Source organism: Chrysochloris asiatica, unplaced genomic scaffold, assembly GCF_000296735.1.
Source record: "Chrysochloris asiatica unplaced genomic scaffold, ChrAsi1.0 scaffold00111, whole genome shotgun sequence".
Classification (NCBI taxonomy): Eukaryota; Metazoa; Chordata; class Mammalia; order Afrosoricida; family Chrysochloridae; genus Chrysochloris; species Chrysochloris asiatica.
Genome location: NW_006408629.1, coordinates 5,958,900 through 5,979,609, shown reverse-complemented (window position 1 = coordinate 5,979,609; position 20,710 = coordinate 5,958,900). Strand labels below are relative to the sequence as shown.

Below are 20,710 nucleotides of genomic sequence, written 5' to 3'. Positions count from 1 at the left end.
CATATCGCAGGTTGTTAATGAGTCTTCCTCCAATCCTGATGCCACATTTTTCTTCATATAACCCCCCAGAGAACGCTTCATTTACTTTTATTACAGCACTTGTGACCTTGCATTAAAATTGTGTATTTATATGTCTGTTATGTCTACTGATTGTGCATGCCATAAAAACAGGAACACATATTTATAGTTCTCGAGTAAGCAGAGCAGACACTCAATAAGTAATGAATGCTTCAAAAGATTCTCCTTTTGTTCTCTAGCAAATTATCAATATGGAAAATTCCCATGTTCTCAAGAAAGGCTAAGATGGTCTTTTAGATGTCATGATTATTAACACAGTTAACCACACTGCCAGTATCCCCACCCACCCAGAACTGCTACAGTTTTTTATCTTCCCTCCAAGTCAAACTCTCCGGTACCTAACGGTGTCAAGGTGAGAGATAGGTACTTTTTATCCCTGGTGATGGGAATAAAGGAAGAGCCATTTGGTACACAGAGGTCTTTTTCAGCCTTGTAAATGGAAATGAATGAGTAGAAAGGAAGTGAGTCTATTCTATGCTCCCTTGAAATTTAACATTGTTGTTAACTGCCGTTGAGTTGTGATCCTTAAGATTTACACTGACTGCCTTTTGGAAGTAGATTGCTAGTCTTTTCTTCCTAGTCTGTCTTAGTCTGGAAGCTCCACTGAAGCCTGTTCAGCATCATAGCAACACATACATCTCCACTGACAGCTGGATGGTGGCTGGGCTTGGGGAGCATTGGCCAGGAATTAAACACAAGTCTCCCTCATAGCAGGTGAAAAATCCCACCACTGAACCACCATTTCCCTCCCCTTGTATAAAAGCTCTTTGAATATCCAAAAATTATCTGAAACAAAATGCACTTCACCTATTGAGGTTGCCTTCATTCCTGTGCTTCTAAGCTATAGGATTCTAAAAACTACATGGGCGTGCTTTGCAGCATATAGTGCACATTATAGTCCTGGTGTGGTACTGTGGGAGTAGGCACTGGACTGCAAGGTCAGTTTGTACCAGAAGGTCCGTGTTTCAAACACACCAGCCGCTCCTTAGAAACCCTATACAGGGTCACTGGGAGTCAGAATCAACTCAACAGTACTTAACAACAACAACAATAGATATCAACACCAGATCCTGCCTTCAACCTTATTCAGTTACTTGCATCCAGTAGAGCATCAAATCACAGGGTCTAGCAGTAATGATAAAAGGATGAAAGGAAGGAATAATTAAGGAGATAATTGACGGTTAGGTCCATCACTAGTATTTCTGTGATTGTTTTTGTTTGTTTAAGTGGCAGATAATCAAGGCAGCAAAATTTAAGGACTGAAAAGCCAGTCACTTAAAGCATCACTTAGCAAGCCAGATAAGCACATAAACTATGTGTAGCCACTTATTTAAAATACAACTATGGTGAGTGATTTTTTTTTTTTTAAATGGTAAGTTTATAGATTTTCTATTGTATATTTACTATCATTTTGGTTGAAATTATTGTTAATTTTTCATTTTCTGTGAATCATGAGGTAGCAGAAGAATATTTCTTAAACTAGTAAAAAATAATAATAAATGGCAGTGTGTATAAAGAACTGATGTGCAGACACTGTTGGTAAATGTAAAAAGATGACTTTTTAGAAGGAAAAGATGAATAGAAAAACTGCTAGATCGCTCATCATCTAAATTTTCCTCTTTGTCAGATTGTAAAGGTACCCAATCTGACTACCTTGTTGAATGCTTAATTTCTTTGGAAAGAAGGAATGGCTCCGCTAAGCTCATTGAATTGTTTTCCATCTCCAAGAAAAACTATTAATAGATATTATATTGCGCAATATTGATATCTGCAAATCTATTGGTTCTATCTTCAAAATACGTCCAATTGCCTTTCATCACCTCCCCCACCACCTTCATAGTCTATCACCTGGAATATGGCAGTAGCCTCCTAACTCTTCTCCCTCCACCCTCTGCTGCCTGTTCTCTACCTTACTCACCCAACAGCTGCCATCCTATGACAAATATGTCACCCTTCAACTCAAAATCTCCAAAGACTTCCTCTCTCAACTACAGTGCACGCCAAGTCCTTACAGGCCTGCCCCCTGCCCAGATGTCTCTGAACCTGCCAGTTATTACTTTCCTCACGACCCCTCCCTAATCCTTTTCTCCACCCACACTGGCTTCATAGGTTTTCCTGGAAATACCAGACACAGCCACCTCTCCCAGCCTTTCCAGAGCTGTTCCCCCAGACAACTCCAGGCTCACTCTCTCACCTCCTTCCATTCTGTACTTAAATGTTTCTTTCTCAGTGAGACCTTTCAGGTCTCTTCTAAAAATTACATCTGCATGCCAGCATTTCCCAGTACCCTTCCTTTCTTTATTTTTCTCCTTAGTGGGTACCATACTGTAAAATGTACTTAATTTATCATATATCTTCTTCCTGAATATAAACTTCATGAGATCAGGTATTATTATTGTTGTTGTTGTTGTTTTATGTACTGCAGTCTCACCAACATGTAGAACTTTGCCTGGTACATGGAAAGCACTCAATAAATACTTGTTGAATTAATGGATCTATAGTCAAACATTACCCTTCCCATGTGTCTAGCCTCCTAACCACCAAGACATGGCACAGTTTGGAGGGCAATTCCTGCCCAGTCATTTACACTTTGATATATTTTAAGTAAGGGGACATGAAGTATAGTGGTAAAATGGCTCTGAAAGGCAGAGACACCTGAATTTGAATACCAGTTCCAACACTTAAATTTATGTCAATTTATGAATTATATCATCTCCCAGCCTCAGTATATGGTATTTGGGAATACCTTTCTTACAGCACATATACTTTTTTAACATATAAGCATAAAACATAATATTGGATTTACAATAAAATTTTAGTAACTATACTAATTATTAGTATTAAAGTCACCCTTTTGTACTAATTTATATAATCTAGTAAAAAATATTTACTCTTACCAGAGATTTTAGCCCAAGATGTGTGTTTTTTCTTATTATTTTTGGAATTTGAACACATTGCTATCTTTTAAATATTTGTTTTAAAGGACATTACTTAGAACTATTATTTATTGATACTGTGTCAGACATTCTGCTAATTATATTCTCTCTAATTCTGAAGCATTTTGTAAGGGTCACTGTTTTACATAAGAAGATAGGTGCGGGGTCATGAGGTGTACTCCATCACAGTTTGCTTAGCATCTGAAGTCTAGTCTCTTTCCCCATACCACAGTCTCACCATGAACATCAATGCCATGCCCAGAGCTCTAGAAGTGCTTAGAAGATTTTGAGATTGCAGCTGAAAGACTATATACCATGCTTGTTGTTGTTAAGTGCCGTGGAATTGGTTTTGATTCAAAGTGTCCAAGTATATGGCTTCCAAGGAGCGACTGGTGAGTTTGAACTGCTGACCTTTTAGTTCAGACTGACCTTGTGGTCAAGTGTTTGTCTGTCACTGCCACAACAGGGCTCCATTATACCATGCTAAACAATGTAAATTTTAACATATAGACTGAAAAGACATCAACTCTTTTAAACTAGAGAAGAAAGTTTTGGAAAAGTATAAAAATATAGAATTTACACAGACATAATGGCTGGTTTGGAGTCCCTCTGTGGCACTGCGGGTTAATGCTCTGGACTGTAAAGATGGTTTGAACTGCAAGGTTGGCATTTCAAGCTCACCAGTTGCTCCTCAGAAACTCTATACAGTGTCACTCTGAGTTGGAACAGACTCAACGGCACTTAATAACAACAACGAAGGACTGGTTCATGTCAGTGACCACAGTTCCATCTTAAACATGGCTGCAAACACAATGAAAATTGATTTTAGATGGGGAATGAAAATCAGTATAATTTAAAGCCCAAAGCTTTATTCCCCCTCTCTCTCTTTTAATGTAGACACCATTATATTTCTTACAATGTCTAACAAAGTCTCTTAAAAATTACAGTGTCTACCCATTTCAAGTTATATGGAAAATATTTTTAGTGCAATTAGGCATGTGAAGATAAAAGAATATTTTTTGTGAGTTATGGTTTTGTTATTGTTATGTGCCGTGGAGTTGCTTGCAACTCATAGCAACCCTATGTAGGGTTTCTGCGGCTGTAACTCTTTACAGGAGCAGAAAGCCTCATCTTTCTCCCATGGAACAGCTGGTAGTTTCGAACTGCTGACCGTGAGATTAGCAGCCCGATCCAGTGAGTTATAGTATGCCACTGGAATTTAGAATAGCAAGATGACTAGAAAGTGGTTTCAGAAGATGCTCACATTCTTTTTGGTTGGTAATGTTTCTAGAGCTTTAACGCCTCATGTCAATAGCAAAGAGAGGCAGAGAGATGGGATGATGACTGGTTAATACTAGTTTTCACTAGGAATGGTCTTGAGAAATAATAAAGGCAAGAAAATATAGATTGTCAGCGGGCTCTTCTGCAGGGGGTTGGTACATGTTTTAGTGTCCTAATGCAATGTGGAAAATGTCAAACACTGAGATTCAGTTTTGTTTCTTTGGAATCCCTGGGTATTATAAAACAATTATATGTTTAGCTACTAGGCAAAAAGTTGCTGGTTTGAGTCTACACAGAGGCAACTTAAAAGAAGGTCTTGAAATCGACTTCTGAAAAACAGATCTTTCTTTACTCACTGCTGTCAAATTCACTGCTGTCGAGTCCAGTCTGACTTACAGCAGTCCTATCAGTGTGAAACTACTTCAGAGGGTTTCTGAGACTAAATCTTTAGCAGAGCTTCATCTTCCTCTCCACAAAGCAACTAGTGGGTTTAAACCTCTGACTTTACGGTTAGCAACCCAGCACTTAAGTCACTATACCATGAGGACTCTCTGTAGTAAGGAAGAAGGTATCAATTTGGAAGACATTACAAGGGGCTGAGTAAAAACATTAAAAAACCTCTTTATACAATTGAATAGTGCTCTTTTTTTGCCATAGATATTAATCTCTGAAACGTGTTCTTGTGTTTGGCTCCTAGAGAAGTGGTACAGTTTTGGTCTAACTGAATCAATTACACATTGTTGATTAGTTGAATACAAGTAAAACTAAATCAATTGAAATAAAATAGTGGTTGAAATAACGCAAGTGATAATTGGGTAATGGAAAAGCCAAAAAGCTTTATCCTTTTACAGTCCTTTTTCTGGGCTAAGACTAATAGGAATGTACAGGGACAAAGTATTCGGTGCTGTCCAGTTGATTTCAACTCTCAGTAACTACATGTGACAAAGTTCAACTCCCCTATAAGGTTTTCTTAGCTGTAAATATATATATATATATATCCTGGTGTGGCGTTGTGGGTTAATGTGCCAGACTGCAAAGCCGTTTGAACTGCAAGGTCGGCAGTTCAAACAGCTGCTCCTTGGAAACTCTATACAGGGTCGCTATGGGTCGGAATTGACTCAACGGCACTTGACAACAACAACAACATATATATTTGTTTGTTTTCAGCTGATCACCAGGTTTTTCTCTCATAGAGCTGGCTGGGTGGGTTTAAACCGTCAGTCAGCCTTTCACTTAGCAACTAATCACTCAACCATTTCACCACCAAGTTCCTCGTAAATAGAAGACGGAGACTAGAAAGTTCCTAAGGGAGAATGTGAGAATTAAGCTTCTCCTTAAATTGAGTGTTCCCAAAGCTAGTCATTTAATCTGAAGTCGTGTGTAAGTTGTTGCTAAGTGCCGTCAATTCTGTTCCCACTCATAACGAACCTTAATAGGGGTTTCAAGGAGCGACTAGTGTGTTTGAACTGCCGACCTTGTGGTTCAAAGTGACTTTGCAGACCAGTGCATTAACCCAGAGCTCTAGCTACACCAGGAACTCCAAGGTTCTTTGTATAGTGGGGGGGGGGGGGGGCGGGGGGAGTAGTAGTTACTATTTTCACATGAAAGCCTATCATAAATATGGCTATAATTTTCTCTCAAGATATTACTGGTAATTTGTTTTACTTTGCATTCTTTTATAAACTACTTGAGCTTGTAGTTTATGACCATTGCTCTTTTGTTTATACTCTAACACCCAGCACCAAGTTAGGCAAAAGGGAGATTCTAAATATGATGAGCCTAAGGATAAATGAGGTTTGAAAAACTGTTTGATTCTGTTTTTATGCTTTTATCTGAATTTTATTAAAGAAAACAGAGTTGTTGATAGATCACAATCAAACCTATTCATATGAATTGCATAATGAATCCATTTTTATTTTATGTGAGTTAGAAGCAGAGGTGGTTCAAGGAAGGCAAGCAGAATGAAGAAAAAGAAAAAAATCAAAAGACCTACAATACAGATGTTAAGCTAAAAGTAAAATTTTCACCAGATTTCTAAGACTTTTTGTTATCTGTTCTTTATTGAAAACTATTCCCAAGGCCAAAATTTATGAAGACCACCATAATGCTAAATTATACAATTATCTTGTGGGATATGGGGTCACTGAACTAATACACTCATTAAATCTCTCTTTTAATATAAAATGTTTAAAATACATTAAATTATTATTTAAAGGTTGAGTCAAAGTTTGTATAGCCCATCTTAAGAATTAAAATATGCAAAGTAAATACAAAGCTGTACGGGACTACGTTGCTTATCTGTCACTGGTAGCTAATGAATTCTTTTCCATTAAAATTTAATTGAAAATCTTCAATGATATTTAAGCTTTCACAGAAGTGTAAACTGCTGTGACTACAGCTCACAATGTATTTAAAACAATTATTCTTTATCATTAAAGTTAATAATATGCACATTAACCTCTTATGTAGTCTAAATCAATATTGTAGTTTAAAAGATATGACCTCTGGACAGCTTTGTCTAAATATTGATTCCATTGTCATTTGTATAAGGTATCAAACAAATTACATGCCGCACTAATATCATTAATTCTTCTCCCACAGAGCTTATGACTTTATGGTTCTTACAATGTAAGACGTAACCATTACAAAACTATTAAGGACATCACCAAATATAATTGCCAAACGAACCAGATCTGACTATGGCAGTTCAGAGTAGCTGTCACCAACTGATAACTTGGAAATTCTTTACTCTCGGTGGACAAAATAATACTGCTTTTTATCATGGAGATTGGTTGTTGATGCTAAGTTTCAAATGACAGACTTTTTTTTATCGCCCCCTGTCCCTATGCCAGGCATCGCATCAGAGAGTCCAATTTATTTTCTTGTGATGCCATAGATGTTTGAGAAGAGAGTAACCCAATCTTAGTCATTAAATTAAAATGTTGTAATTGTGCAATATAGCACTTACCCAAAATAAAGTTGTTCAGGAATTCATGTTACAAATTCCTAATGAATCAGATGAGTCAAACAATATATGAATAAGAGTAAAGGGGCTGAGCTTTTAAAATGGGTATTATAGAATAAATTAAAAACAGATTGAATGATGGTTATATATTACATTTCCTCGCATAATTGACAGTTATATTATTGTTTTTATTATTTAAACTTGCAAAGTGAAATGTCAGCTACTTAGTTTGCTCTTTTACTTATTCAGGTTCTAAATTATGAATCACAATGACTAGTAACTCTTCCAATTGTTGTTGTTGTTAGGTGCCATCCAGTCGGTATGGACTCACAACGACCTTATGCACAGCAGAACGAAACCCTTCAGATTCCAATTACATCTAACTATTTTGATGTGTTGTGTTATTGTTTTTTTTTTTTTAATTTTTAAATTATGCTTGACTATATGCTTACTGAAAGTTTGGTTTCTTTAAAAGAAATTTGATCATGAAACTGCTATTTATACTAAAAAAAAGTTCACCCCAAATCTTTTGTAGGTAAAAGTGACCCTTTCTGTGTAGTAGAACTGAACAATGATAGGCTGCTTACACATACAGTCTACAAAAATCTCAATCCCGACTGGAACAAAGTCTTCACATTGTAAGTAATCATTGCTTTGAGTTTATTTGGAAAATAGTGTTAACTGATAGTTATTTTTGAAATTGAAAAAAAATTACCCTTAACTGATTAACAACTCAATGCATCTGGCCTTCCTTTTACTAACAATGAAATTCATAACCACATAACTTCCTGTTAAGGAAATGTGAGGAAAAGAGTACGCCATTTTTTTGTTTGTTTGTTTTCACAGACTTTTTTCAATTGTATTTTTGTATGATTTGACTAAGTATTTTTCTCCCATTAACTGAACTGTTTCTTCCTTTTATACTTTCTATTGAAATTCTCCCCAATTGCACTGACATCAAGGAGGACAAAGCTCTATTTGTTCCATTGCTGAAATCAGCAAACAATCTGGTCACGAATTCGGCAGATGCTTTAGTTTTGATTTGTTTCATTTTAGCACAATAAGAATATGAAGCATTGTCCTAGATACCAAAACAACCTTTGAGTTAATTTTCCTTTTGTTTTAAAAAGTGTTTAAATCTTTTAAATTATATGTTATAAGAGCTGATGATGCTACACTATAGTACCTCCTATGTTTGATTATTCTTTTAACTGGGCTTTAGAAATTGACTTTGAACAAAGGAAAACTCTCCAAGCAGAAGTACTCCTTAAAAGTTTTCTAACTTTTTTATTTTTTTGTATAGGAAAGACTGCTAAATTCCTCATTAATTTCTTATTATAATTTCTCTGCTTACAAGCCAGTAACTAATCAGCTTTAATTTCTAACCAACTTTTTAAGGGAATGCCACATTTTTATAAAACATGAAAGCCTAGTCAGGATAATTGCCCTCCTAAGAAGTTTGTAGAGAATGTTTTTCTCTGGAATGTATAACTGAATGAATAGGATTGATTATTATAAAGCCATTAATGGATTGGACCCTGATAAAGCTTCTTCTCACATGTGATCATGGTTTTTCAGTAATGGATATATTCAATTTTTTTTGTTTTCTCATAATTCATGTTTTCTTAGTGAACAATTTGACCAAAGAATAAATGCTGTCAACAATTTGGACTTATTTTTCCAAAAACAAAAATATGAAGAGAGTGCACAGTTGTTTCTTAATATATGTTGGTTTTGGACATAATGTAACTCTACTTAATCTCTAAATCCCAGGATAGTGCAATAGCTATAAATGTTACATTCTCTCCATTCTGCTTTCTATGTTAATTTTGACCTAGCAGAACTTAGTCAACGTTTTGATGATAGTAGTATACAAAAGGGCAACCTTCTCTTATATAGAGAAAATTTACTCAAAATATACTTTGATTCTTGTTGATATCAAACCTGGTGGTGTTTTATGTGGGAATAAGATGAATGATTTATTATGATGGCAAGTAAAAGTGTAAAAAATCAGTGCCACATTTTTATATACAAAAACTTATTCTGTGCCCATTCAGACAGAAAGCTCTATTCCATTAAAAATTCCATTTCATTAGAAAATTATGTTTCGTTGAAATTACAATGCTTCTCAAAGGTTCAAATGATAGAACCATCACTATAGTCTACTAAAATGCATTATGGGAAATTCTGTCAGATACCAAGGTACCTTGTGAATGTATGTGTGCAAACAGCATTCATAAACAGACACAAAAACACCTGGAGGTATCTAAATTTTCAAAACTGTTTTTACTCCTATTGCCCACTGATTACGTTTCTTTTCCCTACTTATATTTATTATGCAGCAATGTTAAAGATATCCATTCAGTTCTTGAAGTGACAGTTTATGATGAAGATCGGGATCGAAGTGCTGACTTTCTGGGCAAAGTTGCTATACCATTACTGTCTGTAAGTTTTATTCACCTGACATACTGCTCTGTGTTGCTTTTACTCAAGGAAGAAAAAAAAAAAATCACTCAGCTTTATGTCTGTCATTTCTCAACCAAGGTCTGTAATAAGAACACTAAAAATTTTAACATACTCAATTCACGGCCATGTTGAATCCCATGATAGTTAATTTTTCCTGACAGACTTGATCCTGGTAATGAACAGGTACTTGTCAGAATTGCCACAGTTGTTTTGGGTTCTCTGTCAGTTTCAGCAGCTGGGGGTCAAAGGTCACCGGGGGAGTGTATTCAGTGGAGACCGCGAGACAGACGGCTGTCATGTCCTTTTCCCGCAGATTCAAAATGGTGAACAGAAAGCCTACGTCTTGAAAAACAAGCAGCTGACAGGGCCAACAAAGGGGGTCATCTATCTTGAAATAGATGTGATTTTTAATGCTGTAAGTCTTAACTTTGGCTTTTTTGTACTGCTAAAGAGTTCAGTTTCATGAAAGCTTTTGTTCCTGATTTGTAGAGAATTTCTGTCATTCCTCATTTTCTCTAAACCTCGGTGTATCCTGGAGAATACGCTTCTGCCACTGCTTGGCACACCCACACTTTCTCTTATACTTGTGGCGACTGCCGCTTCGGCTGTGCTGTGGCCGCTGCCTACTGGCCTAAGAGATGGGAGCGCATGCATGTGCAACTGTATACATTTATATTTTATGAGCACAGCAGCCAGAACTTTGAAACTTTATCAATTATTGCAAATTGAACTGAGTGAAAATATTGTAAACATTTGTGATATATTAATCCATAACAGACACATATGTTGATACATAGGTGAAAGCCAGCTTACGAACATTAATACCCAAAGAACAGAAGTACATTGAAGAGGAAAACAGACTCTCTAAACAGGTAAAAAGCAAGGAAAGATTAATCCCTCTGGGAAGACCTGATTAGATCTGTAAACATCTAAGTAAATTCAAATAAACTTTGGAGGTATGGAAGGGGGGAGACTATGGAGTTTTTGATCATCTACTTATGTGAAAATTGTTTTCTTTCCTTTATTTTTTTTTTCCTTTCTCCTTTTCTTTAAAAGATCAAACAAGGACAATACCAAACTAATAAATTGGATGGGGGTGGTCAGAAAGGAAAGGGGATACTGTAGGAACTGCAAATAATGGATATGTATTCATGCGTTAGCAAAAGAATGATCATTTTGACATAAAATACATTTGATTGCCATGGATTGTGTAAATAAGAGCACCAAAGGCTGAGGTTCAGATATATGTCCAGACCACCCACAGGTATGATGCAGGTGTGTGTAAAGGGAACCCAGCATCCGGCTCTGCCCTCTAATACAGATGAGAGAGGGCTCCATCTTTTAAAGAAAATCATCCTGTTAATTAGTTTTTAATTATGGTCTTTTGTATGTGACCCTTTATTGGGCATCTTTAGCTTAAAAAAAAAATAGAAAGTTATAAAAATGATTTTTCTATCACAAAGGAAAATCACTTATAATTTTTAATTAGGTTTGATATCAAGTTAAGAAAAAAGTACTAAACAACCCCTTTTTTAGCTTCCAATTAAAACAGCTAAAATAAAATGTATTTGCTATGGCTATAAAGTTTACTGACCTTATTTGTCTTGAAATATTTAATTATTTCCTGTGCTATTAGAAACCTGAAGATATTTTTTTTTTGGATCTAATCTGTTCAACATAAATAGTGGAATCTTTAGTAATTTAAAGATAGTGCATGATTTACAAATGTAATATCTATCGAAATGTAAGTATAGATTTTGTTTCTCCAGAATAGAGAAAAATAATGAATGTAGCTCATAAAGGCAAATGATCAGGGACCAAAAAGGAAAAAAAGAAGACCCTTTAGCTTTGTCTGAGAGAATTTTCAATTTTAACAATGTGTTAAAACTAGCGTACACATACATGCATATATATTTACACATATACCTATATTTTGCATATAACTTCAATAAAATTTATATAGTTTTTCTTAAAAATACCAAATCAGCACTGAAGCACTTGTGGAAGTAGTAAAATATTAACCTGCAGGCATATGATTATTCTAATTAATACAATAGCTGTAAATGATTCTTCAAACCACCATCTACTATATGTGAGCTACTCTTTTTTACAGTTTTATAACAATTTATTTAAAATTTTAAATTACATCAATTACTATACTTAGATTTTTAATAAAGGATTTTATAAAGTACATGATAACCATAAATATTACCTTAACTCCAAAATTGTAAGAAAATATAAGTTTAAATTTATAGTGGGAGAGATAGATGATGTTGATAGTGATAGATGTATAGTAATAGAAAAAGAGACAGATGAGAGAGAGAATATGATAGAAAGAAAGAAGGGAGGAAGATTCTACCGAATAGTGAAAACTTTTAGTTTTCTGTAGTATAGCAACACTTGACAGGCGAATCTCTAGGACCCTAAATTAAAAATAGTTCCAAGTTATTCATTTCACTTTGAAATACCTTGAAACATTTGATGAATGTTAACTCCACAATAAAAGTTAAGAGCTTAAAATATATTTAAGGTTCACAATACATAAGTAGCCAAAAAATGTTTTCATCTATTAGAAATTAATTTTTCTCTTGACAACTAGTCTATCCTCCATGGTAATATTATTGAAAATATATTTAGCTAAGGAATCTCATAATTTAATTATTTCCATTCTCGCTAAAGATACTTTTTTTTCTTTACCTTGTGAGCCAAATTGCTTGGTATATTCTTGCAACTTTATTAATTCTCTTAATTATTTTGGAATCGCAATAAGCTTGAAGAAATTTAAAGTGTATCTGATGAATTTTAGTCTTGCAAAATCTAATAATATTTTACTTTTCTTTACAGCTGTTGCTAAGAAATTTTATCAGAATGAAACGTTGTGTCATGGTGCTCATAAATGCTGCCTACTACGTTAATAGTTGCTTTGATTGGGATTCACCCCCAAGGAGTCTCGCTGCTTTTGTGGTATGATCATACTATATTACTTACATTGTTATTCATTAAATTCAGTAATCATAGCTGCATGTTTCTGTGGCTATAGTAACAGTTATGTTGATGTGGCCATTTTAAAACTCCTATTTTAAGACTTGACTGGACAGATTTGCCGTGGGCAGGAACCTGATGGATTGTACATGGTCTGAGTCCAAGAATACATTCCTCCCTCCTCAGATTTCCGGAATGCAAGACATCTCAGCCAATGTCTGATTTTCTCTGTGACAGCTAAAAAGTAAAAATTTACATGTTGCATAATTCCAAATCCTAATAGAAAAGCCAAGAAAAATCCTTAGAGTTGAAAGAAAACTTTAATAATCTTGACCATCTCAATTTGGTTTTCGTTTGTTCTGTAGTTACTTTTACAAAATATGAAAATAATTGGCAGTAAGATGCTAGTTTGCTAATGCCTTAATATGTGAATTAAAAGGAAGCAAATGTGACCTATTTAACAGACATTTTATTATTTCTAAGGTTTCCAGTTGTTAAAAAGACACAAGTAAGGATTTCATAGACCCAAATAGTCCTCTAACAATGTTCATCTTATAGCCTTTTACTTTAGTTATTTAAAATCTGCTGATAAGACCATACTGCAGAAGTAGAAAATCCACAAAAATACTTTTCCCTAAGCTTTAGCTGGGATCTTTCTGCTTTCACATTATTTTTGCTTATTCAGGATTTCAGTTTCAAGCTTGAGTCCTTTTGAAATCCTTTATTTTATTTTCATGTTTGTTATAATATGAGTACCTTATGCTTCCTTATAGCTGCCAGTTTAGCAGAATACAACTTTATTATGAGGGCTTACAAGAAGAGCCTTAATTATAGTAACAAATCAACATTTTAGTATTACCATTCAAATGAGCATATGCACATCTGTTTAGTACTTGGAGCTCTGTCCTCTTCTCAGGGCTTGTATAGGACTTTCATTAATGTCTGAGCACATGGAACAAAGAGTGTGTATGTCCCTTTGTGTTGTAAGTTACCAGAAAGTTAGGCAGCCTGCTTCCCATAGACATGTTGTTGTCTCCTTAAAGAAAGCAATTGTCATCATTATTAAATTTTAGAAAAGAAAATCTGCCTCTCTCGACGATCTTTTAGTAGCTTTTTCACATAGCAAATATATTTTGGTACTGTTAAGCAAACTTTATTCTGATTTTTCAGTAGCATAGAGGTAATTGGATTTAACAAAAATGATACTAAGTTTATATATACATACATACATATATACTGTGTTATTACCTCTAGATTTTATGGAATCTTATAACAGATGCAATAATATTCTACGAAAAAGGTTGTGTTGCCGTCTTTAGTTCACTCTTTCCAATGTCACCCACACCACCACCTGTTTGTGACATTTGAAAGCAGAGAAATATATATAATCATAGAATTTCTTCTGGAATGTTTTAGCATTGCAGCAAATTATATACGTCTTCATAAGCTTTCCTTCTGACTTCTAGAGGTCACTTTTAAAATAAATTCAAGATGGCAGTCCTTCTCACAATTTCCTCCTAATCTTAAAGCAAAAGCAAAAGCAAAAGCAATCATGCACTAGAATTCTAAGAAACTTAGGCACATGTACATTACCTGAGTGATTTTACTATAAGAGGGTCGAAATCATTGGGGAAGAAATATAATAATATCTCTTGTAGCTGTGGTCAGTTTCTAAAAAATTCTGACCTGGCTGAAATGCAAGCTGTGTGCAAGGAGCTTGCAGGAAAAGAAGGGCCCGGTAAGGATGGGAAAGGGAATTATTGACTGTGGTATTAAAATAGAGGTCACAAACTCATATTTTTAAGGGTACTTTTGAAATGAAACAATGATATTAGCTGTGTTTCATTGGGAAAAAAAAAGGAAGTTCCATGGCAATAAGACCCCTGTCTTTTTTTTAACCTTACACTTCAACATCACCTGCAAAGTATCTAATATTTAGTTGTTGTTGTTGTTGTTAGGTGCCATCGAGTTGATACTGACTCATAACGACTCTGTGTACAACAGAACGAAACTCTGCCCGGTCCTGGGCAGTGTTTAGTAGGCTGTCAATATAAATGACTGGCTAAATCAATCAACCAATCCATGAATCAATCAGTCACTCTGGACATTTCTCCTATGTAGAGAAACTCATTCTTTAGTGATGATAGTGATGATAAAGGTTTGCTCTAATAAAACTGGTTATTAAATGATGGTAGACATTGAATCTACTCGGACACACATGGGGTTGACATGAGTCAGTTAGAAAACTAGGAAGCAAAAAGACATTGGTTCTTTTTCCCTGAAATCACTATTTAAATTTTAAATGTATTTAATAAACTTTGTCAATCGTCTATTTTAAGCTCAGATTAAATTATGATATAAAAATGATTTGTATGTAAGAATAGCAACACATGGTATTTATTAAGCAACTGGAGCTGTAAGATAAGCACTGGACTGCTAACCACAAGGTCAGTGGTTTAAACCAACCAGCTGTTCCTCAGAAATGCTTTACAGGGTCACTATGAGTCAGAACTGACTCATGGGACAGGGAGCTATGAAATGCTTTTCATGCATTACTACATTTATTATTCCCAACAACTCTATGGTACTATAACTTTTCCTGTTATACAGAGGTAGAAACTGAGACCAAAAAAGCTAAAGACTGTGGGTAAGACCACATGTAGAGTGCACTGGACTGTGTACCACAAGGTAGGCAAATCAAACCCATCACCCACTCCACGGGAGAAAGATGGGGCTTTTTGCTCCTGCAAACATTTAAAGTCTCAGAAACCCTATTCAGGAGTTGGAACTGACTCAACGGCACTTACCAATAACAACAAACCTATATAACAGATTGGATGCTATGATTTTTTTTTTCCCTAAAAGAGCTTTAAGATATTTACCTTCTAGTTATAATAAAATAACATTGGGGGGGGGGGAGGGACTTTATAGGATTTTTAGTCATCTTGTAGATATTAAACAATGTTGAGTATTTTTAAATAAAATGTTTCCAAGATCTCATTGTGTAACCAGAGCCTTTTTTAGGCCAGTTTATTGAAAAGACCTGCTTTCCATTTGGAGAGGAGTATGAGAAGCACCCTATTGTTACAAACATATTGTTCCCATCATCCACTGTTGATGGATCATGGGTCTATTATTATAATATTGGTTCCACTTGCCCATTTTTCCATAAATGCAGCTGCCTCATGTAGTACATGCATTTGTACCATTATGTAGCTTGATTTTAGGCCCAGAGCAGTAAACCTTATAAATTTTAAGTGTCATTTTTTTCATGCCATTTTGTTTTTCCTTACTTATTTACTCTCCAATAGTAAGTGTGGAATAATGAAAGCAAAATGGAAAAACAATATTTCATGTCAGTGTCTTAGAGAGCCCAAGAAATGAAGGGTTAAAACTGTTCAGCCTCTGTACTGTGGGGAAGAATCAAAGCTGGCTGACAATATTGGAGGTTAAAATCAGTCCAGAAGGTGATGGATAAAATATAAGCTAACATGTTTCTGGTTTTTATGTGCTATAAATTGTTTTTTTAAATTTTTACTGTGAATGTTGTATGCCAAAGAGCAAACACAGACATGCACGGTGTAGAATGAACTGCTCGTCTTTTGGAATCATCTATTGTGGACATGGAAATGTCTCATAAATTGGGCCTAATTTTCATCAGTCTCTTGACCAGACATTTGTGTTCTTCTGGATGTCAGTGGGTGCAACATGGAATAAAAAAGAGTGCCCATTCTCTCTCTCTCCACACTGTCATTTCTCACTGTAATGAGCACAGAAATAATTGGACAACTGAGCTATCAGTGAAAGGACACACTTCAGCGTGCGTCAGAGAATTATTTTACAGGACAAACTTTAATCTTTAAATGTGATTGTAGATAATTTGTGGTACCATCTGTCCATTTGGAATTGTTTTAGCCTTTTCTGTCGTTATACAGTAAGTGCCACTGTGTTTAACATTAACATTTGATATTTTACACATTTAATTTCTGTTCTGCTGTGTGGTCCTTGGGGAATGGAACGCTAGTGCTACATGAGAGAGACAAAGTATTGATCAGTTAACATTTCAGCTACATTTATGTATGTCGCAAAATTAATGAAAATGCCAGACAAAAATGTCAGAGTGCACAAAAAGGTAGAATTTAAATTTGGTAGTTTAATGAAAAGTTTAAGATGTGCATTATCAAAAATGTCCTCTTGGCTTTAAAGTACAATTCCTAACAGAATAACTAAAGTGAGACACATATTTTACTTAGAGGAACAATGAACATGAATTATGACGGGTTGTCAACTTTTCAAAGTACCTTGTGTTCCAAAACGGCATGTAACTGTGATTCATAAAATGTATTTGTTTCTCTTCATATCTGGAGGACCACTGGCTTCATCCCTCTGTCCTGAGCAGACTATGAGGCAGACTCTTTATTGAGATTCTTTCCTTGGTTTTTCCTTGGTGTTCATGTATCCCTTTTGTTTTCAAACTGAGAATTCCCTCTACAGCAATTCAACAAGGACACACTGGTTCATTACTCACTCCTTACTGGGTCCTTTGCAAATGCCTAGTTTTCCTTTGCCTCCAGATTATTTGTACTCTACCTTCATTCATTCCCCATTTCAGTAGAGGATCATGCTTGGGACAACAGCTATTCTTAGAAAAGCTAGGCCATTATGCTTGAAAAGAAAAAAAAAAAAAAAAGCAGAGATGATGTATTCAAATAATGACATGAGGCATCTCTGTTTAGCCAATTTTTTTTTTTTTTTTTTTTTTTTTTAATGGAGAAAGCACAAGTGGAAAAAGAGGATCAGAAACTTTGAGCATGATGGAACTCTAGTAAAACAATCTGAAGAAAACAGGCTCTTCAGGACACCTCATTGCATACTGACTTCCTGTGTGCAAAGCCTACTGTCAATAACAACATGGAGGTTTCCCCAAAAGTTATTGCAAACAGCAAGAACATTTTATGATTAAGGACTGAAAAGGGAGATCTACTTAAGAAGAAATATCTATGTGAAAATAAAGGCATGTCTACATCACTTGTATGTCTAGTCTTGGCATTCATATTACTAAACAATAAAGAATAATTGTACTGGATATATTGAAGACTAGTTTACAATTAAACAGAAATTTATATTGTGAAACCTTAAGAGATTATCAATAAGATAACACCATCAAAATTATGCTTCAAGTCTATGGCAGTCTTCAAGTGATTTTTATAAAAAGCTTTTTTGCCGTTATATTGCTACAATTATTTTTCGGAGCTAGCAGAGAGAGAAAAAAAAGACTTTTTAAATGTTCCACCAATAATTTTTGTTACTTGCCTTATAGTATCAAAACAGAAAAGTATCTAAAATCAAAGAAACATTAAAGCAAAGGAATCTACTATTGATAATCTTATCCTTGTACTCTTAAATTATTTTTAATTGTACAATTCCAAGCCCCCTCGCCCATCCTTCCCTATGTGGGATTTCTTCTTCCATGCTGGCATAAACATTTAAGTTTATTGAACACTTCCCATTTGATTTATATAAAATTTAAAATTACATTAAACATTTTCTTCACAAATATGAAAATAAAGAAGAAAGTCTGTATAAAATTTCATTGATTTAGATTGCATACTCCCAGAGTTACCTAAAAAGTCTCTACAAAGTCAAGGATATTGACACTTAAAATATTCTAGTACTACATTTTTTTTTCTTTACAGTAAATATACAGAGATTGTATACCCAGTTCATGTGGACATGCTAGCACATCAAGTTGATATTCAAAATATACAAATGTTTCCATCTATGAGTTCCTAGGAGTAAACATTTGGACTTAAAAGAAAAAAAAAATAATAATAAAGTTTTTCCTCCTCATAGTTAGGTTGATTTATTAAGATAGGCAAAACCAGTGCAACTTATATGTGTATAAGGCAGGCTTCAAAAGGTCATGGGAAAATGAAATGAAAGGATAATAGAATTTTTCATCAAACTTTTAAAATCTAGTTTAGATCTAAATAAATAAAGATAGAAATATATAAAGAGATTTATCTCAAAGAAATGGCTCATGTGATTGTAAAGGCCAGCAAGTTCCATGAATGAAGTGTTAGACTGAAGGCTTCTCCTGACTCAGGCAGCCACAAGGACTGAGAAATCCAAGATCAGCAGTCCAGACAGCAGACTTCTGGCTGTGGAGGCAGATGAATTCAAGGTAGACAGGTCAGATGACAGGCTGCTGACTCACAGGCTGCAGAGTCTAATGACTTCCAGGATCAGCAGGCAATACAGCAGGTCACTAGCTCAAGTTCAAGGAATTGGAGTTAAAATAATGATGAGTCAGATGCAGATTCCAGATCAAGCTAAAAGCAAGAGAGTTTTGCCAAAACAGTAAAGCAAGCAATATCCCTGAAGAAACTCCTTTTCAACTGATTGACTGCTTATAGCAGATCGCATGAAGCTATTACATTATATCAGTTCTCATCATGGGGATGACTACATCATAACTGTCAAACCACTGAGCATCATGGACCAACCAAGTTGACATAGAACTTTAACAATTACAAAACTCATAGCTTAAGGTATTAGTAAAAACAAGGCTCCAGGAACTGACAGGATACCAATTGAAATGTTTGAAAACAAACAGATGTAACGCTGGAAGCACTCACTCATCTATTCCAATAAATGTGTTGCTATTTTGTTTTTAATTTTTTATTGTGATTTCAGTGAACATTTAAAAAGCAAATTGTTTTTCTACTCAACAATTCATACACATTTTGTTTCATGACATTAATTGTCGTCCTCACAATGTAACAGCACTCTTTCCACGTCTTCCTGTGTTTACCATTTCCATTCAACCTTCTTTCCTATCCATTCCTGCTTTTGGAACTTTATCCCTAGACAAATGCTACCCTTTTGATCTCATATGGTTGGCTATTCTAAGGAGTGCATACCTCCTTGGTGTTATTTCACTCTACAGGTCTGTCTGTTGTTTGGTTGAAAGTTAAGCCATGGGGACAAGTTCAGTTTCAGGCCTAAAGAGTGACCATAGTCTCCAGGATTCCACCAGTCTCTATAACAGACTGGTCTCTTTATTATTTTGAATTTTGCTCCACATCTGTCTCCCATATAGGACCCTCTGTTACTAGGTCTTTCAGAAAGGTCAGCAATGATAGTTATGCACCATCTAGTTCTCCTGTTCTCAGGTACATGGAAGCTGAGGTTCAAATGTTACATTAGTTCTTAGGGCCAATTGTTTTCATGCATCTTTGATTTTTCTTCACTCTTCTTTGCTCCCAATGGGCAGAGACCAGTAGTTGCAGTTTAGATGCTGCTCACAAGCTTTTGAGACCCTACCTACTACTTACTAAAGTAGTAGGATGCAGAACATTGTCTTATGGAACTATGGAAACCAAGCCTCCAGGTCCAATGATTCATTCCCTCAAGGCGTTTGTTTATGGCTAAATTTCCATTTGCTCTATTATAAACATGGGTATATTTACAGCATATACAAGCATGTTTGTAGGAATTTTGTCTGCCAAACCTAAATATGGTCACGAGTGTAGTCCCTTTTATGGATTCATACATATTCATCTTGTCTATCTGCTTGTGTATCCACTTGTAAATGAAAGTTTTTTGTTACTGATAATGCAGGAGTGTGTATGCAGTAGTATTTAACTTTGTTGTCTGTAACTCTTCTGCATCGATCTGTGTCTTCCTTTTCTTTACTGTCATTGTGCTGATCATACCCTTATCATGTGTTGCCTTTCTTTTCACCCAAACTATTATGTGTCTATTATCAGAAGAGGCCGTGAAATGAAGGATATCATTGTTGATGTCTGATGGATCTTGGCTGAGAGCAGCGAATATCAGAAAGATGTTTACCTGTGCTTTATTGATTACGCAAAGGCTTTCAATTGTGTAGATCATGACAAGCTATGGAAAACATTGTGAAGTATGAGAATTCCTGAAAAGTTAATTGTGCTCATGAGGAATCTGTACATGGACCAAGAGGCAGTTTTTCAAACAGAAC

General features: G+C 35.2%; 1 protein-coding gene across 1 annotated transcript in view; it reads left to right on the top strand.

The window, feature by feature from the left end:
* Positions 1-20,710, top strand: part of MCTP1 (multiple C2 domains, transmembrane 1) — a 956,699-nt gene that overhangs the window by 694,828 nt on the left and 241,161 nt on the right. Inside the window, exons 13-17 of the mRNA XM_006867878.1 lie at positions 7,796-7,898; positions 9,603-9,705; positions 10,040-10,141; positions 10,524-10,598; positions 12,571-12,690. Of these exons, the coding sequence (XP_006867940.1) occupies positions 7,796-7,898; positions 9,603-9,705; positions 10,040-10,141; positions 10,524-10,598; positions 12,571-12,690 (503 nt within the window). The remainder of the gene's footprint in view (positions 1-7,795; positions 7,899-9,602; positions 9,706-10,039; positions 10,142-10,523; positions 10,599-12,570; positions 12,691-20,710) is intronic.